The sequence below is a fragment of the Lemur catta genome, chromosome 5 (assembly GCF_020740605.2).
Source record: "Lemur catta isolate mLemCat1 chromosome 5, mLemCat1.pri, whole genome shotgun sequence".
Lineage (NCBI taxonomy): Eukaryota > Metazoa > Chordata > Mammalia > Primates > Lemuridae > Lemur > Lemur catta.
In genome coordinates this window covers 72,936,889-72,953,865 of record NC_059132.1, presented here as the reverse complement: position 1 = coordinate 72,953,865, position 16,977 = coordinate 72,936,889, and the positions used below count along the sequence as shown (strand labels likewise).

The following is a 16,977-nucleotide window of genomic DNA, read 5'->3' as shown; positions in this document are numbered from 1 at the left end:
TCTTGACTTTATTTTGAAGGAATCTAAAACAGTATACTTTGTCCTAAATTTCTTTATGAAATGTTCTACTAAAATGAATGCTTCATTGAAATATATTTATATGAATAATTTTTAAATATGCATAATATATTTAATTTGAATTTTAACATGGATTATATATCCAACTATATAGTTAATAAATGAGTAAATGTAAGACCCATTATTTCCTTCAACCACTTCCAGACATAATTAAAATTAAGATCTTGGTGCTAAAAAAAATTGTAAGTTTCAGTTTGCTAACAATTTCTTAAGTTTTATCCCATGCCTGCGCCAGTTCAGTAAAATTACATTTTGCATCTGAAATCTCTTTTAAAAAATAAACATATAATTGACATAGATTTCTGTTATTGTTTAAAAGTTTAAGTATTATTTATATCTGAGCCAGCTAGCTCTTTTGAACGAAGCATATTGGAAAGACCTAGAATCATGGATTCAATTATTTCATGGGCCAGTTAGCTTGCCACAAAGAATCCTTCTGTTTCATTGCACACAAATGAATTCCTTTTTGAAGACAGCTTTCTTACAAATATATCTCAGGGTTCATAAGAGTCACCAAATAAGAGAGTGTGAATAGCTCATTCCTAAATTTTCAGGATAATAAAAGTTTTAAACTATATTTTTAGTATTTTAAGTCAGTAACATGATAATTTTATCCAAAACATTACATGTAAGAATATAATAATTCTCACATATTTTTTCTTAGTCCTTGGTGATTTCTATGAAAGGTAGATAAAATAATGTCAACATTTTTGATTAAAAAAATGTTTACATTGCTAACACTAGTGAGGAATAAATAGAGACTATTCTTTAGTTTGTAATACTGATTTAAAGCTTATGGGAGTAACTACAGGGGAAAACTTTTTTTTTTTAACCAGATCAGTAGCAGATCATATGACAACATAAATGAATGGGCAGCTGTATTTCTCAGGGAAAAAACGATATTCTCTTTTTATTTCCAATTGCAATACTAAGTAAAACATGTTGATGCTCCTTGAAACATAAGCTTTCCATTAAGAATCTGAATCAAGATTCTAGATTTTAGGGTAAATCATCAGAGAAACAGCTGTTAGCCTGTTATGAAAGGGATACATAGAGTGGCAGTACTGATAAAAATGCTGAACTCATGAAACCTTTTGTGTTACTGCCCAATGATGATAACAATTACCCTAAGCACTGGCAACATTTAACAGAACTATAATATTGAATTAGGTCTCTGGAAGTTATCATTTTGATCAGAACGTGAGGCTGTATGTTTGATCTTATCATTTCCTTTTATTAGGATCATATTTTTAAATACCAGGTGGCTGGTTTATTATATTGACTTCAATATTAATTTTTAAGTTGGATACATTATCAAACTTAAAAGCATGATAATTTATATTAGAAATAACTATGTACATAATAGATATCTAAAATTGAGATAATATATGTTAGAAATAACTATGTACATAATTGATGTCTAAAACTGAGAGATGTACATAAATATACAAATGTAAACACAGATACAACACACATGAGTCTTTACAGGAATCCAGATTTACCCTACCTAACAGCCTTGCTGACCATTTAGCCACTGTTTTTTTCAGCCACTTATATTTAGTTAATTCTAATTTTGAACAAAGAAGACCGCATTGATGTGCAGAAAAGTGCCTCTGAAGGCCTGAGCACTGGTTATGTTGTTCACAGGGAGGAGCTAGTTTTCAGCAAAATGTCTCTGGATTATGATTAAGGGTTAAAGGTAAACAATGAACATCATAACTAGGATCAAATCACAGTGTATTACATATCATTTTAGATATGATTCTATAAAGGATATTTCTAACCCAAAATCAAATGGGCATTGAAGGAAAAGGGGATCACTTAATAAACAGTTGTTGTTTTGCTGTAGTCAAATTAATCTCCCCTTTTTTCTTTATTTGGTTCTGAAGATTATCTCAATGCATTTTCTGAACTATATTATATGAACTTTTTCCCTGTTTCCTCAAGATAATACAATATGTTAGGCTCATATTTGTTATCATTTTAACTAATATCTCCTGTCAATTTGCCATGGACCGCTAAAAAACAATCTGTTTATTATTTCTTCCAATCCATTTTATCTTAGTGGCTGCTAATCTGTTTTTCTTTAGTTTTCATATAATTTTTCATAAAATCTTCTTTAAATCCCCATTAAAGTAGAGAGATAGCAGGTCTCTAATTTTCTTTATCCTTTAAGCTTGTTATCCTGTGAAAGAAATTAAATACAGCACAGTGGACTGCATACACATTTATAAATTATGTAAGACAATCTTTATTCAAGCAATTAATCTTGCTCTTTTAGAAAAAACCCAAAGGGAAATAACCCAAGTTGTCTTATAGTTCCAAGAAACAGTATGCATGAAACAGGGGAACTTTGCTGTTTACCTTATCTCAAAGTTAGAAATATATCACTCAAACTTTATTTTTCTCCCAAATGCAGATTGTTAGATAACCTGATTGATAAGTGTTTTCTTAGATCTAAAAATAACTTAAAATGATAAATTTATATATTATAGAAAAAAGTGTGCTATTTATATATTTATAGAAAAAGCATGCCATAAGAATTAAAGAAACAAATATTTCTTTCCAAATGTCTTTAATCCATCTGGATAATGGAGGAAGACAATATAAATGTATACATGTGTAGCCTTTCCCCTTTTCATTGATAAACCTCTGAATTGCTAAAGGCAGCAATATGTGTGGGTAAAATATTATGTTTCATGTTGGGGATTTAGCATTATTATGGATTATTCCGTATTATTTTTGGTCTTTTGACATCCTACTAATAAAATGAGAAAATTATCACATTTAAATTTCCTTTTACCTCTGCTCCCAAACATCTCCCTGTTTTAAAAATATCTTATGATTTTAAAAACTGTTTCAAGGTTTATAACATTTAGACTTCTTCTACAGGTCTTACAGTTGTTTGACATTGTCGTTCTATATATTTAAACAGGGTCAGTGCTCACCAGTTCCTGCCTTCCTTCCTTCCTGCCTCCCTCCCTGCCTTGGCTTCATTTTTAGTTCTTTATTTTGATTCAATTTTATTGGCTCTATTTTAGCAAAATACAATGTTTTGTATTTCAAGCAGAGCTCGTGGATGCTATATTTTCTGCGAATGTTTTCTGGCATCTTTTTTTGAATTTCTGCTTATTATGGGGGTACAAAAGTTTAGGTTACGCACATTGCCCTTGCCCACCCCCCCCCAGTCAGAGCTTCAAGCGTGTCCATCCTCCAGACAGTACACATCACACTCATTATGTATGTATATAGCTATCCCCTCGTCCTCCCCCCTCCCATCTATCTGATGCCCAGTAAATGTTATTCCTATGTGTGCACTTGGTTTTTCGTCAGTGAAACCAATTTGATGGTGAGTACATGTGGTGCTTATTTTTCCATTCTTGGGATACTTCACTTAGTAGAATGGGTTCCAGCTCTACCCAGGAAAATACAAGAGGTGCTATATATGAAAAAATGCTTAACATCTCTGATCATCAGGGAAATGCAAATCAAAACCACAATGAGAGATCACTTATCTCCAGTGAGAATGGCCTTTATCAAAAAGTCCCAAAACAATAAATGGTGTGGATGCGGAGAGATAGGAACACTCATGTGATGTTTTCTGGCATCTTTATACTTAGTCTCATGTAAAACTTGTGGATTACATAATTCTGTCAGAACTTTATAGGTACTTTTCTTTTTCTGTTGAATGTTGTTTTGGAAAATCCTACTAATTCTGCCTCTACATCAGTTGAACACTGACTAATACATATTATCTAAAAATGTGGGCAATGCTTGGAAGCTAGACTATTAAGGAGCCTGGTAGAAAAGTCTAAAGCCTAGATTGTCTTGGACAGATCATTAGAATTATGGATGTTAATGACTCTGATAATAAGAACTCAGAGGGAAATGAGGACCATGGTAGGGAAGACCTAAATCACCTTAGAGAATATCTAAATCATAAACAGACTGATTGTAGAAGTATGGAAATTAAAGGTACTGCAAGTGAGGGCTTAGAAGGAAGTGAAAAACATGCAATTAGAAACTGGAGGAGAGGAAATTCTTGTTACATAGTGGCAGAAATCTTAATTAGTGGAATTATGTCCTACAATTATATAGAAGTAGAATTTGTAAACTATGACCTTGGACATTCAGCTGAGGAGATTTCCAAGCAAAGAGTTGAAAGTGCAGCCTGCTTTCTTTCAGCCCCTTATAATAAAATGCAAGAGAAGAACTGCATTTGAGAGAACTGTTGAACAACAACAACGACAACAAAAACCGAGGACTAGATGATTTGGGAAATTCTCAATCCACCCAGATTGTGAAAGATGCCAAAATGGGGATTCGCTGTCAGGAAAGCATGCTGTAGAGGGAAACCTGAGAGTGTGGCTGGGCAACCTTTTGCTGATACCTTGGAAAGATCAAAAATCAGAAAATTTAGTCATATAAAGGCTCTTTGAAGAGAATAAATGTGTGACTCATAAGTCTCCTTTGTCATCAAAGCAGAGGCCAGAAATAGGGATGGGTGTCTTAGTCTATTTTGTGCTGCTGTAACAGAATATCTGAGACTAGATAATTTATAATGGACAGAAATTTATTTTCTCATGGTTATAGAGGCTGGGAAATCCAAGATCAAGGAGCTGGGAACTGGTGAGGGCCTTCTTGCTGCATAATCACATGGTGGAAGCCAGAAGGGCAAAGAGACAGAAGGGGGGGTGAACTTACCCCTTTATAACAGCATTAATCCTACCCATGAGGGTACAACCCTCATGACTCAGTCACTTCTCAAAGGTCCCACCACCCAACACCACCACAATGGCAACCAAATTTCAACATGAGTTTTGGAGGGAAAAAACATTCAAAGCACAGCACTGGGATTATCCAGGAAAGATTTGTGGAGAAGCCTCTTGTCTGATGAAGTGAATTCTCATGGTGTACATGGGACCACACGATTTTGAGAATTTTATATCAGTAGAACACTGCCAGCTTGAACATGAAGGTACAGAGACACAGGTCATAGCATCAGGGTGTATTATACCCAGGGCTTCACCCATACCAAATTTGTGTCTGCTCTAGATATTCTGTCTTATTTAGGTCTGAATTCTATTGTTTCTGTTATATATTCTTAAAAGTTATTGGAAGTTGTGGGAATTCTCATGTTTCAATAAAGATGCATTTATATTTTTGATTGAAAATGATTTTTCTTGGTATAATGGGAGAGGAAGACAGAAATTTTTACTATGTCACCTTTAACTAGGGATATTATTACCTATGAATAACTGTAAATATTAATAAATCAGGGCCAGGATATTGGACTTGGTTAAATAAGTAAATTCTCCCACTTATTAATTGGCCTTTACCAAGCCTTGTTTCAGAAAGTATCTAGAGTAATCTTAACTTTACTAGAATCAATAAACAGGCCTCAAATTATATACATCTTTACTACTATTGAGAAATCTGTCTGTTACATGAAGTCTAAAAAGTTAAAGAATGGTTCAGTTCTGACAGATAGCATTTATTGTTTAAAAAATTACTATATAAAATTTAAAAAATGGTATTTATTTGAAAAAATCCATTAGGAAAGATATCCATTTATTTGGAGTTCATTTTTATTGTATGTATGAAATAGTATATTATTTTTGCCTCTTGAATCTAGAAAGAGTCTAAACACATGAAAGGGAAGGTAAATTTTTTTATTAACTATATATGCATGTTTTGCATGCCAGACTGACATCAATGTTGAGTGAAGGTATACAGCTATGCCTGTTATAGTCAACTGAAAATTACTAGTTTTTCCTAAGGGATTTAAATAATATAGGAAAATACTACTTAAAATATTGAAGTGTATAGTTAAGTTCAACTCTCTTCCCAAAGTACCTTTAAACCTGATACTAGTAATGAATAGCTTAGAGATTGATTGGATTTCGCTCTGCCTTTTAAGGATATGTATACATATAGAAAAATGACCAGAAAGGTGGCAGTTGGTAGCAAGAAAAACAAGGGCATAGGGTAATCCAAATGTAACAATTAAGAGTAGCTACACTTAATTGGAATTCTTATACTTCTAACCTAGGAAGTAAATTTTTTTATTAAAATACTCTTCCAAACAAAGTGAAAAGAAATATCTTATGATTTATGTATGGTGAGCTCAATAAAAGCTGTCACTGTGTTCTTAAGTTTTGAGAATTTTTTTATGTTATTATTAATATATTATTCTCACAAATGTAACTAAAGTCTGGGAAGCATTTGTTTTTAGTCTTTTGTCTTTGGCAGGAGTAAAGTCATGTTAATGGACTTAATCTGGCCATTTTGAGAATGGGACCTTCAGAGAAAAATAAGGGAAATTCTTAAAATTAATCATAGTACTTTAATCATTTATGAGAGAAGAGTTGTATTACTTCTAGTACACACACATACACACACACTTTTAGAAGAAAGAAAATGTTCCTCCTAAGGAATCCTCATAATTCTATTGAAATTATTGACCAAAATTATTTTAATGTTTGGGCAGCTACACGATTTATTTGTGTTTAGTAATATGATCTATATTTTTTATCTAAATTCCGTGAAAACAGATAAAGAGAAAAGTCTTTTAGCTTTCTATATCCAGCATTTGAAAATGTATTTAATTTGCTTATAAGTAAAAAAAAAGAAATACAGCATAAAAATAAAGTTAAAATGTTGGGATATTTCTTTATGAACCTATATATTTATTGTACTGAAGAAATGGACCTTTTAAAATAAATGTGTCTTAATTATGGAGCTACCAAATGCTGCAATTCCCTAATTTTCTATTTTAAAATAGAGTTTTGATTGGATTTATGAATCTATGTATCAAGAGCAACATTTTCGTAGATTTAGCCTTTGAACATTCTGGTGAAATTTACAATAAGTGCCTATTTTTACAGACTGAAGGGACTTAAAGATAATATTTCTTATACTTTTAACATTTTTTTTTATTAATTCACATCCTTATTTTGTGCTGTGTACTCTCAGTCAAGTGTTAGCGAAGATTTTTGCATTTCTTTAAGTAATGTTGGTATTTGATATGAGATCAGTGGTCCTTGTGTTTATTTTTACAGGTTATGTCATTCACTGGCATATTATTTAACTGCCTTCTTAACCATTTTGCACCTTAGTTTTGAATCTTAATGTTTTCTTCCATTAATGATCTTTAAGACCTTATATTTCAGCTTAAAATAAATTAAATGGAAGAAAGTTTCATTAATTTAAGAATGAGGCTGCTTTAGATTCACTTTCTCTTGTTCAAGACATACATGATTTTTCATATTGATAAATTGGATTCCTCCTTTTAAAATTTACTAATGAACAGAAAAAAGCTTAGATAAAAATGACATGACAAAAAAGTATGACATTCACTTATTTCAAATCAAAGAAAATGAATGCAACATAAAGTGCTTTAACTGAACAGTGACAAGATATTAAAAGTACAACATTTAGAAATTGGTCATTTACAGTGGGTTATAGATTATTTGTTCACCAGTGCAAACTCACATATGGTAACTACATGTTGAAAAACTCGTGTTAATGTCTAGTAGCTTATGGGAGATAAATAAGCATTTTAATGAATGTATAAGATTCACAATGAAAGAAAATCTTCATTGCCTATTACCGTTGTTTTTGGCCTGTGATCTTTGATTTAGTATTAAGGCTATAAAAGTATACTTTTTTGTTTAACCTTAGAGAAAAATTTAGTTACATAATGGTGCTGGTATTGGGTAAAGATAAAGGATTAGGCTAATTCTCTACCCATACTTGTAAATACTTGTTAATATTTGACTTCAGTGACTTGGTCTGTCATTCTGGCTTAATAACCCAAGGCCATAATAAAGCTTTGTTAGCTACGTAAGTCTTCCTGATATGCTTAGTACTAGTCCTGACCTTAATAATTTACACACACGCCCTTTTTAAGTATTATATGTGCTGGAATTTGTGTGGGGGGGTAGGCAAATTAGCAAGAAGTTGAAACTTTACAAAATTCTAGAAGTTCAAGGTTCTCCATCGTTCAATGCAAATTATTGTTCTTTCATCTGAGATTTTTTTGCTCATTCGTTTTTAGTGTTAAAACATTCTACAATACTGTAGAAAAAAGGAACAATTGTGATAATAAATGGTCTCTTTTTATCATCTTCATTCAGCAGTATATAAAACTGACAACTTTATGTCAAATTCCTAATTTGTATTTATTCATTTTTTTAATCACTGTGATTCCTGAAGTACATGTCTGGGGCCACTGTCTTAAATACTCAAATTCAGGCTCTGCAAGAGGGAGACAATAAGCTCTCAATAATGCAGCACCCTGTTTGGGAGAGGAAGGGAATGGACATCTTTGAGTTTTCTGGGAACTCACCGTCTACCCTGAACATTAAGCATAACGAGCCTCACTTATCTGAGAGGCAGGGGAAAACTAGAGGTGGCTGTGCAGGTCACACTGTGGGATTTTATATTAATACCACCCATCGTCCTCAGCAAACTATTAATAAGAGGGCTATAATTAGACTATAAATAGTGGGTTTGACCTGAGGACTGTTAGTAGCCCTTACAAAATTAATTCTTGTGGACCAACATTAGAAAACTTCCTAGAAAGAGTTATGAGCCTTTGTGAGAGAAACCAGAGGGCTGAGGGGCAGCTGTAGAAAGATTTGAAAGGATTAAAAAGGAGACAGCAAAAGGAAAGACTACTAGTTGACTGGTAACCAGTGAAGAGTGAAGCTGCTAACAGTCCCATGATACCACAAACCATTTTTTGTTAAAACAATGTGGCCTTGTGGTTAAAAGAGTAGGCTTTGAAGTTAGGCAGAATTGGGAATAAATCCTGGCTTCACCACTTACTAGCTGAGAGGCCTTGAAACTGCTCTATGACCTCCTTTTGCCTCAGTATATTGAGCTATGATGTATGGTAACATTGAACTCATAGGATTGTCAACAAATTAAATATATTCTGATTTTAGCTAATATGTATAACCTGTTTCACACACCTGCTGTATACTAAGCATTTATTATGTTCATTTATTAATTAAAAAGCCTTTTATTGACCCTAAGTGTCAGGCATAGGGCTAGGTAGTAGGCAATATAATGTTTAGCAAATAGTCATGGACTGTGAACTCCTTGGAGCTTATACTCTTGTAAAGAAGACAGATCATAATCAATAATGTAAATAATACAAAGTTCATTAAGTGCAATGGAGAAAAAAAAACAGAAGACAATTATTCTGAGATGATATAATGTAGAGGCTTGATCTAGCTTGTTGTGAGTCAGAGGAGACTTTGGGGAAAGGTGTGAAGGTGGTGAAGAAGTTAATGAGGCAGTGGAGGGAAGGGTTTGGGAGGAGAACATGCCAGATAGACAGACCATCTTATGCAAAGGTTCTGAAACAAGAGGAAGCAAGGTGGATTTAGAAACTAAAATAAAGCCAGGGCTGCTAGAACAGAGATGGAGGAGGCGGCAGAGGTCAGAATGTTCAGAACCTTTTAGAAAATAGTAAGGAAGGGACCAGAGATTTATTTTAAGTGCATTGGGAAACCATTGAGTAGGAAAACGTATGATTGGTTTGCATTTCTGAAATATTATTCTAGCTGCTGTTTATAGACAAGATTGAAAGGGCCAAGAAGACTATTTCAGAGGCTAAAGTGTTTGTATAAAAATAGGTAACAGTTGGTCTAGGATGGTTGCAGTAGGGAATGAGAGTCCTAGGAGGGCCCCTAGTTTTCTAGTTGGTACCAGGAGATAGATGCTATTGACTGAGACAGGCAGCCTGGGCACAGGACAGGCTTTGGCACATAGACTTTGAGATGTCTATTTGTTAGTCAAGTGCAATTGCCAACTAGGTAACTGAGTATCTTGATTTTGTTGTATCTTCTTAACTCTCAGTTGTATATTTTCACATTTTGATGTTCCTGAAATTAGGCTACATGTTACAAATGGGCACATTGTAATTAAATTACTAGTCCTTTATATTTCTTAGTGGTATGTAAAATGGTGGGCCCATCAAAATTTATAATGTCTTAGCCTCAACAAAATATGCTACTCCTTGTTATTGCTAATAATAAGGAAGATCACCACAACGCTGCTTAATAGCCCATGAGTGATTAACCTGCAAATGGCAGAAACCCCAGGATGCTGGTCAGTATCCAACAGGAACCACTGACCCTTAGGACATCCAAAGTACTATAGGAGTGACCAGAAAGGGCAAGGCTTCAAGACCACTGCCTACTTTTCCACCCACCCACCCAGAGCACAGGCAAGATGGGGCAGGGGGAGAAGGGACAGGACTTTGCTGGCATTATATAAAATAGGCAGAGGCTGTACCAGCATCTGTTGAATGTAGGGCATCGTCATAATAATAGTTAACATTTAAATAATACTGACCACAGACTAAATGTTCTTCTAAAGACTTTACTTACCTTTACCTATTTAGTCCTCATAACAACCCTGTAATGTGGATATTTTTACTATGATACTGGGCTGGCTAGTGTTTAGCTAACTTGCTTCAGGTCACATGATGTAAATGGCAGATCCAGATTCACTCCCAAGCAGTGCAGCTCTAGAGCCTCTGCTACCAACCACTGCTGCTGCCTTGCAGTGAAATAAAGTAACCAGTCACCTGGTGATGTGGGAGCTATAGAGAGCTATGGAAATTCTGTGTGGGCTTTTGCCACAGAACTAGACCTAGACATATATATTCAAGATCTTCAGATTTTTACTACATATGTGGCCTGGGGAGGAATACATAAAGAAAAACTCTTTTCCTTTTCAGTTCTGAGAGTTGTATTTCTACATCTAAATCCAATATGGCAATATTGACTTAGTAATGTATCATAAGGAAGGTGTTCCGTACATAGCAAAAATCATCAATAACAACAGAAATTAAATTCCTGCTTTTATCTTGTGATGGTATATGTAATAAAATAAAAAGAGAACATGTTTTACAAGCTATATGTTTTTATAAGTGAAAAATACTTATTTGTAATAAACTTTGATATTATGAAGGAACATGCAACCATTAAAAATCATGATGCCTTGTTTGTGTAAGTGCCAAGGCTCTATTTGCATTACTCAAGGGCAAATGAGGAATTAACAAGACTGTGCTACAAACTTTCAACATGCCTAATGTTACAGTTATCACTGTGTCATGTTGTCCTTGCAAGTTCAACACTCCACTGACTTCATGTGTTTCTGCTTAGTCTTCAATCAGGATAAGCCAGTGAGAGAAAGTGGCAGTTCTATATTCACCATTACTTAGATTTTAGTGTAGGCATTTGATTTTGCCTGAAATTGAAACATTTGCCTTTATGAAAAATAAAATGCTCTATTAAAATTTATAATAAGCATAATCCTGTCAAATAATGTTACTAAACATCTTTTCTAAGCTAAAAGTAGTCGACATTTATAAAAGCTGGGGAGGAGAGAAGCCTTGAGTGCAATTTGGTGCTTTCACACTAACAGATGCTATTATTTCTGGGTTTTCCTTCTTCATTTTTTTCTTCTTTATGGTTTGTTTGTTTGTTTGTTTATTTATTTATTTATTTATTTATTTTTTGAGACAGAGTCTCGCTCTGTTGCCCGGGCTAGAGTGAGTGCCGTGGCATCAGCCTGGCTCACAGCAACCTCAAACTCCTGGGCTCAAGCAATCCTACTGCCTCAGTCTCCCAAGTAGCTGGGACTATAGGCATGCGCCACCATGCCTGACTAATTTTTTCTATATATTTTTAGTTGTCCAGCTAATTTCTTTCTATATTTAGTAGAGATAGGGTCTCATTCTTGCTCAGGCTGGTCTCAAACTCCTGACCTCGAGGATCCTCCCACCTCAGCCTCCCAGAGTGCTAGGATTACAGGCATGAGCCACCGCGCCCAGCCCTTCTTTATGGTTTAAAAGAGAGAAGCTCTGATCTATTTTGTTTTCTTATTTTGTGTGTCATGGAGAACTTCAGGATTGTATTTGGTTTAGCTGTATGATTCCTTGTGATATAATACTCCATCCTTAGCCTCCTTCACAACTAGAAAAATCATCTACTGCCTGAGGATCTCCACTGCTCAATTTCTTGAAGTAAAGTAGGATTTACTCCTCAGCACTGTTTTACAATAGTTTTAGCTTCCTTTCTTCTGTTGACAGATGAGAAAGGAAGATTTAGAATTATGTAAGTGATATATTTAATATCTGTTCACATATTTTAAACGTGAGGAAGTTTTCGGTTTTGGTTTTTTTAAAAGGAAATAATTTTGAAGTTTTCACTTTAAAAAAGAAGCAGAAATTTCCCTAAGATGTTCATAATCAAATGATGCAATAATGTATTTATTAATTCCTGACTCTCATAGTTTTTATCATTGAAATAATATTTAATGAAAACTAATAATGTAATACTTATAAACATGGCGCTATGAATTTTTAATATATCTTATGTCATTTAATTCTAACAGTAACCTTATGATGCCAATATTGTCACCTGGAGATAAATTGATTTGTTTAGTATAGCCACATGATGCTTAACTATAGGGATACATTCTGAGAAATGCGTGGTTAGGTGATTTCATTATTGTATGAACATGATAGAGTGCACTTACACAAACCTAGATGGCATAGCCTGCTACACACTGAGGCTCTGTGGTGTAGCCTGTTGCTCCTAGGCTATAAACCTGTACAGCATGCTACTGTACTGAAGAGTGTAGGCAGTTGGAACACAATGGCAAGTATGTGTATAGCTAAACATAGAAAAGGTACACTAAAAATACAGTATCAAAGATTTAAAAAAATGGCATACCTGTATAGGGCACTTACCATGAATGGAGCTTGCAGGACTGGAAGTTGCTTTTTGTGAGTTAGTGAGTGAATGGTGAATGAATGTGAAGGCCTAGGACATTACTGTACCCTACTGTAGACTTTATAAATACTGTATACTTAGGCTACACTAAACTTATAAAAATATTTTTCTTTCTTCAATAATAAATTAATCTCAGTATACTGCAACATTTTTACCTTATAAACTTTAAACAAAATTTTAACTTTTTGACTCCTGTAATAATACTTAGCTTAAAACGTAAATGCATTGTACAATAGTACAAAAATTTTTTTATCCTTATTCTCTAAGCTTTTTTCTATTTTAAATTTTAATTTTTTTTTTTTTTTTTTTTTACTTTTTAAACCTTTTTTTTAAAACCTAAGACACAAACATACAGTATGCTTGGCCTACACAGGGTCAGGATCATCAATTTCACTGTCTTCTACCTCCACATCTTGTCCCACTGGAAGATCTTCGGGGCAATAACATGCATGGAGCTGTCATCTCCTATGATAACAATGCCTTCTGCTGGAATACCTCCTGTAGGACCTGCCTGAGGCTGTTTCACAGTTAACTTTTTTTTTCAAAATAAGTGGGAAAAATACATCTAAAATACTGATTAAAAATATAGTCAATACATAAACCAGTAACATAGTCATTTATAATCATTATCAAGTATTATGTATTATACATAATTATGTGTGCTATATTTTTATCTGACTGGCAGCACAGTAGGTTTGCACCAGCATCATCACTAACACATGAGAAATTCATGTGTTAGCTATGATGTTACAACGGTTATGATGTCACTAGGCAATAAGAACTTTTCAACTCCATTATAATCTTATGGGACCACCCTTGTATGTGCAGTCTATCATTAACTGAAATGTCTTTATGTGGTATGCAACTGTATTTCAAAACCTGTTAATGCTGGTTCAAGAATTAGAACCCAGGGCTGTCTATCTCAGTTAGGGTCCACTCAGGAGATAGAAACTAGTAATTTGAGCAGGAAAAGTCTAATTTAAAGAATTATTAACTATGACAGGGATTGGAGTAACTATGATTGTCTACTGAGAGGTCAAAATAACTCTAAGAATTGACAAGAGCAGATATAGGAAGTGGTCACTATCCCTTGGTCTGAGGCAGAGCACCTAAGGAAAGAACAGATTTTAAAGATGCCCACTCAATGGGATCCAGATCTCTTTAGAGAGTGTGTACCTGTGGCCCAGTGAATGGTAGAGTTCCCTGAGATGACACGTTAGTAGAGCTTGTGGGGAAGTCACTTTCTGGGGTTCTGTGGGAAACTGTCTATAGGGCGATGTCACACTGTGGAACTCATTGGGAACCCATTCATATGAAGTGCTACGCCATGGAACTCTCCAGGAAGCTCCTAGTGGTGGAGGAGGAGGGTAGCCTATAGTGTGCCAGAGAAACTGGCCAGAAGGTGCCCTGCCCAGCTGGCCACTGTGCACTGCACAAGCCTGCCAAGAGAAACACCAGAACCAGGAAGAGCCCCTTTATCCTCTAATTCTCTCTGTTACCCTCTACAGTTGATGCTTAAAATCATGCCATGTGGCAAGGGAAAAAATGTTCTAGTCCCACAAGCAGGACAATGAAGGATGGATTTAGAGCTATGAGGCAATATAGATTGATACCTGGCACACTGCTCATCAACAAATCTACTTTTTTAATCATAAGATCATACTGCCTTATACTTACTTTACCAGAAAATATGACATTTAATAAAATAAAAGAAAATAAAAATAAAGGAAGGGAAAAATATAACAGGGTTGTAAATGGAGATTTACATCAGCATCTTTGTTTTCTTTGAAATGTTTCTATGTAGAGTCACTTTAAATGCTCAGGAGACTGCTTCATTGAATTTTAGTACACTGGCTTATAAACCAAAGACTGAAATTACAAACTGGAGGCCAAAGGCCATATTAGAGATTTTTCACTCTACAATTTAAATTATTTTTTAATTCCAGTTTTCTCATCTACCAGTTAATGCAGGGCATGTTCAGTTGACAAAGAGTCATTCGCAAATAAGAGCTTCCTTAGATATAGGAATCCTTCTTGCATCATTTATAGACTGTGAGATTTGGACAACTTATTTAATTTCTCTGAGTCTCAGTTTCTTCATGTAAAAGGAAATAATAGGATCTACCTTATAGGTGTTATGAAAATTAAATTTTTTAATATTTTAAAGCATTTGGAACAATTCTTTGCAAATAATATGTGCTATATAAGTGTTTGTCAAATAAAAATATTCAGTCATAGCAGGTGCATTTTTATATTTTCTTAAAAACCATACCTTAAGAATATTAATTATTTCAGTAGTTCTAGTTTGTGGAACTCTACACCTACTCAATGTTTTTGTCAGATTAATCTGATTCCATTGTCTAATGGTAATTAAAAATAAAAAAATATAGTTATGGGATGTATAATATGAAATTCTGTTCATTGGATATCTTAATTTTTTCCTCATAGCTTTAATGGTACTGCTCTAAACTGATAGCTGTTTGAAAATATTAGTAAATTTTGTACCCTTTAATTTTTGTTAGGAATTAACAATAATAATTTTGGTGAATTAACTTTGACTAAAAAAACCCCATGTTTTCAATATAACATTCAGTATTCAAATTGTTAAATAGTTTTTAATTTTCATCTCTTAAACATGAAGACATTCTGTAAAATGTCTAAAATTTTAAATATTTTGCCTTTCTTTTTTTACAGATGGCCAAGAAAAATATTCTGAACTAATCAGAAAGTTCCATGCAATTGAAATGTTATTTACACTCTATCCTCCTCAAGGTGCCCAGGTGCACAATAATACACAACTTAAGTCAACTTGGCTGAGACCTGTAATAAATGGACAAGAAGGATATAAATATATAGGTAAGATAGTGAACTTTATTTTTATAATAAAGAATTTATATTTTATAATATATATAATAAATATACTCATATTTATCATTTAGATGATGTGGGATGATACATAGGCCCTGTAGAATATTCCCTTTACTTCCTAGGTATTGTGCCTGCAATTTAAAAAGTGACTATTTTTGCTTTGATTCTTCACTAGAATAGTGGAAACACAGTGTGCTTACTACTCAGCTGTTGATAAACATTTGGGTTGTTCACTTGGGGATTACTACAAGCTGCTATGAACATTCATGTAAAGTACTGTGTTTAGGCATGTCCTTGCATTTTCTTGGCTAAACTGTTTTCCAAAGTGGTTATACCATTTCATATTACCCACTGACAGAAATATGAGAGTTATATTTGTTCCACAGTTGTATGGATGCTTGGGATAATCAGTCTTTCTGATTTTAGCCAATCTAATAGTTGTGTGTTGGTACCTCACTGTGGTTTTAATCTGGACTTCTCTAGTAAATAATGATATTCAGCATCTTTTCATGTATTTATCATTTGCATATCTTCTTTGGCAAAGTGTTCAAATCTTTTGGACATTTTTATATTGTTTATTATTATTAAGTTTTGAGAATCCATTAGATATTCTGGATATAAATCCCTTACCATATATATATACTTGGCAAATATTTTCTCCCAGTCTGTGGTTTGTCTTTTCTTTCTTTTAATAGCATGTTTTGGAGAGCTGAAGTTTTTAATTTTGATGAAATCCAGTTTACCAGCATATGCATTTGTGACTTATCCTTCTGCTGTCAAGCTAACTGGAACACTGGTATTCTGTTAGTGCAAATGCGAATGATTAAAGCACTTTGCAAAATACTTTGGCACTTTCTTAAAAAGTTAAACATACACCTACCATACAACCCAGCCATTACATTTCTAAATAATTTACCCAAGAGAAAAGAAAATATATGTTCATTCAAAAACTTGTACATGAATATTCATAGTATCCTTTATTTATAAAAGACCCAAACTAGAAACAACTTAAATGCCCATCTACAGATGAATGGATAAATATGTTGTGATATATCCATGTAGAATACTCAGCAATATTTTAAATAAAACCTTGATACTATTGATACATATAACAACGTGGATGAATCTCAGAATAATTATTATGCTGTGTGAAAGAAGCCAGACCAAAAATAGTACATACAATATGATACCCTTTAGGTAAAATTCTAGAAAA

At 33.8% G+C, this 16,977-nt stretch overlaps 1 protein-coding gene across 1 annotated transcript in view; it reads left to right on the top strand.

Moving 5' to 3' along the window:
* Window positions 1-16,977, top strand: part of IQCM (IQ motif containing M) — a 299,506-nt gene that overhangs the window by 217,218 nt on the left and 65,311 nt on the right. Inside the window, exon 12 of the mRNA XM_045552628.1 lies at window positions 15,591-15,752. Coding sequence (XP_045408584.1) covers window positions 15,591-15,752 — 162 coding nt within the window. The remainder of the gene's footprint in view (window positions 1-15,590; window positions 15,753-16,977) is intronic.